This window comes from Aplysia californica, unplaced genomic scaffold (genome assembly GCF_000002075.1).
Source record: "Aplysia californica isolate F4 #8 unplaced genomic scaffold, AplCal3.0 scaffold01335, whole genome shotgun sequence".
Classification (NCBI taxonomy): domain Eukaryota; kingdom Metazoa; phylum Mollusca; class Gastropoda; order Aplysiida; family Aplysiidae; genus Aplysia; species Aplysia californica.
In genome coordinates, this window is record NW_004798605.1 from 32,291 (window position 1) to 36,147 (window position 3,857).

The 3,857-nt window shown below is 43.3% G+C and overlaps 1 protein-coding gene across 1 annotated transcript in view; it reads right to left on the reverse strand.

Annotated features, from left to right (window-relative positions):
• Nucleotides 1-612: 612 nt before the first annotated feature.
• Nucleotides 613-3,857, reverse strand: part of LOC106013831 — a gene marked incomplete at its 5' end in the record, with an annotated part of 34,263 nt that continues 31,018 nt past the window's right edge. The window contains 2 exon segments of the mRNA XM_013090556.2: nucleotides 613-1,424; nucleotides 2,343-2,563. Of these exon segments, the coding sequence (XP_012946010.1) occupies nucleotides 1,034-1,424; nucleotides 2,343-2,563 (612 nt within the window).

Below are 3,857 nucleotides of genomic sequence, written 5' to 3' on the forward strand. Positions count from 1 at the left end.
GAAATACTTTTTTTTAAAAAATAGCTGTTAGCCCCAAGCAACGGATCAGGCCGGTAGGTGTCTATAAAATTGGTCGCTTTTAAGGACAAGCAGGCTAACCCAGATTTCGGGGGTTTCCAGAAATCTTGACCTACACCAAAAGTGACAATTGCCCTACCTATAGGAGAACTTTGGTTCCATTGGTGTGTATATTTGTTTGGTTATAGAGAAAACTCTCCTTGTCGATTTTCTCAAAACAACATTTTTCGAGATAGCCCCCTTGTGCTTAAAAGCGACCATTTTGGAGAACTGCTCGCCTACTACGTGGCTGTTCATCTCAACTCCTAACTGTACTCCATTAACAAGTGTTTACTTCTTATTTCCCGGGCGCTTTCAGAGACTTTATATCCATATACTTTATAACACGGATAGCTCGAATTCCTCGGGACGGGCCTGGGTAGTTCGAGGGATAAGAAAAACAACAACCGGGGACTGCAGGCACAGTTCGACGGATGCGTGATTTCGAGTCTTCTGTGTTCGACCTATCCGTGTTATACTGTATCTAGACTGCTTAGATCTACCAACATTTCTCAGGCAACATAGCAGATCTGATAGGACAAATAACAGAAGCGCTGACACAACATGTCGTTTATTTAGAGATAAATGGTCAAGAGAAAATGGTAATGTCACTGTCACCACTATTCTCCCTGTCATTGTCACTCTCCACAAAGTGACACTGAGTATTTCCTTTTTAGTAGAACCAAACCAAAAACAGCAGTCCAATGATACATGTACAAAAACAACAACAATAAAGACAATAACAGCAGCAGCAGCAGCAGCAACACCAACAACAGAAATAATAACAATGATGATGACATCCATCGGCAAACCAAACGTAATGACAATGTAAACTAAATGAGTCGCGTTTACGTAAGAGTCATGTGCAGAATTTGTCAAGGGTATTCAATCTTCTATGCTACATTTAAACCTGCAAGCTCACACTTCTGTCTCAAAAATCAAACAATGAACATACAATAATTCATTTGGTAAACATTCATACCCTTATAAAGAAAACATTACTGCCTGGAGTGGTAGCTACATTCGTATTCACGGGTGTATATTTTAAAGCAGTTCTGGACGCTGTAAAGCCGTGTTCGAGCATGAATTGGTTGATGCTGGTAATTTCTTCTTGCGATTTGGCGAGCCACTCCATCTGGATGATTCTGACGTCGACCTCGTCAAAGAACTTGTGTGCGCATGACAGTGCCCTGGCTTCCGTCCTCTCGATGTCGATCTTGATGAAGACTTTTCGCAACTTGAGCAGGGGAATGAGATCGTCGATACAGATGGTGTTGACTGTTACTGTGTGGCTGTTGTCTTCCTTCATGCCGTACCTGGCAAAGTTTGTCTTAGATACGTTCAGGTGAGTCGCTCCGACGTTTTCTCTGTGGGCAGTGGAGGTGGGAAAAAAGGAGGGGAGGGGAAGGGAGGGGGGAGGAGGAGGGGGTTGTTTCATTGAAATGTATTCCTTGTCAAGAAAAAACAAGAAAAGGTAGATCTAAGTTGTTTCATTGAAATGTATTCCTTGTCAAGAAAAACAACAACAAGTAGACAAGGCAGGGGCGAGGGCTGATCTGTTTTGCCAGGTAGAGATGAGGCAAAAGATGAACAGATCCCCCACAGTGAAACATACTGGACAAATCTCCATACTCGAGGTGGCATCACTGAGTTCATATTGTTGGATCACTCAGGAAATATCTCGTTAAATAATTCTGAAACTGTGAATAATTCTGAAACTGTGAATAATTCCTCTGATAAGGTTTGAAGGACTATCACTGCAAGGTACACCCCACCCCTTTGAAAGGATAAGAGCAATAATCTATTCTCAGTGAATAAAGAAAGATAAGGAAAAAACTCTGTATTAATAAGTACAGAGAGGAAGGAGAATCTGTTTTTATGAGTACTAAATAAACAATGTGATAGATAAGACATCCATGGATAAAACAGTACCTAGACATGGATGACAGGCGCCGCATGGTCGCTTTTAAGGACAAGCAGGCTAACCCAGATTTCGGGGTTTCCAGAAATCTTGACCTACACCAAAATTGAGCATTGCCCTACCTATAGGAGAAGTTTGGTTTCATTGGTGTGTATATTTGTTTGGTTATAGAGAAAACTCTCCTTGTCTTTTAAAGAAACTGAACATGGGTCCAATTTACCTTCAATTTTTCTCAAAACAGCATTTTTCGAGACAGCCCCCTTGTGCTTAAAAGCGACCAAATAACTTTCTATTGATGTTCTGATACAAGACGCTGAGAGAGGAGCTGCAGTAAGACATGGACAACACTGGACGGAAGTACAACCTGATGAAGTTGGCCGTGAGCGATCGGTGGTCACTGAACAGAGCGTTGTTGACCAGCGTGACCTGTTCGCTGAGTCCACTGACCGCCAGTGAGTTCTGGATCTGGTGAATGTTGGCGGGCAACATCTCCACAGACAGGACTGTCTTCCCGCAGGCGGCAGCGAACATGGTGTACACCCCGATGTTGGCGCCAAAGTCGATGAACTGAAGGCTTGGGTCAGCCTGCAAGGAAAGATACATTGAGCTCTTGAAACAAACACACTGACACGTTAGGTTGGATCAGCCTGCAAGGAAAGATACATTGAGCTCTTGAAACAAACACACTGACACGTTAGGTTGGATCAGCCTGCAAGGAAAGATATACTGAGCTCTTGAAACTCTCAGACGTTAAACTTGGGTCAGACTACAAGGAAAGATACACTGGGCACTCGAAACACACTGATATGTACGTCAGGTTGAGTCTGACTGCACGGAAAGATACATTGCGCCCTTGAAACGTGCTGACGTGTCAGGCTTTTTCTCTCTGGAGTTTACTCTGTTAGGAAACCATTACTATACATAGTTTGTAAATAAAAACAAACTGGTGCTGATGCCAAATTTGGTGTAATTCAATGCAGTGTTTTGGAAATGGGAAATTCAACAGTTTTATATAGCCTGGGTTATTTTGTATATTTTACAAAGTATCCGTCTTACTGATGGGATACTGTATCACTGTAAGCCATGGTTAGTTTAAGAACAAGTTTTTAAAGAAAAAAAACCCCAACCACGTAAACCTGTATTTTCACGTGACGGTCGATGTCTTTTATTTGGGTTTAAATAGCTCACCTTCCATGCCCTGGATTTATAGCTTGACATTTTTTTACAAGCAAGTGGGGGGGGGGGGGGGGTTATTATTTCTTGTCTGCCTGAGATGTGTGGACGTACCCTCCATTCATGCGTAAGTTTGGAGTTTGAATCAGTTCCCTCTTAGGGAGTTATATTTTTCTAATCCATTGCTGCGGTGATACTCTACACGACCAAACCTGGGATGGCCATGGGAGGCAGGCTAGAAGCAGCTGAACCCATTCAGTAGATTATTGGAATTGAATCAAAGGGGGCTGATAATTATCACAATGCATGATCCTATAATTATTGACTTGGCACTGCATGATGCATCATTGTGTTATTCAAATAATTGTTGTGGTGGGTCTGGGGAAGGCATGGGTTTGTCAGAGACTTGTACTTGTAGGCTGAGCGCTCGATCGACCACACAGTGCCTATACATTCTGTGCTCTCCCACACGGGGAGGATGCGGGTGTGGCAAGGCCTTGTCAGAGACACGCTGGCTGGACATGGGACAGAGTCGAGGATATCAGGTGTTACTGTTTTGTACGGGTAACAAGGAAAGTAAAATTGTTCCCGCATCCGATCCGGACGATGGGGATTGCCTTGTTATTTAGACAACTTCCTGGGCCTTTGGCATATTGTGGTAGGATGGCCGTATAATACCCGTACCTTGTTTGAACCCGCCCCGCCC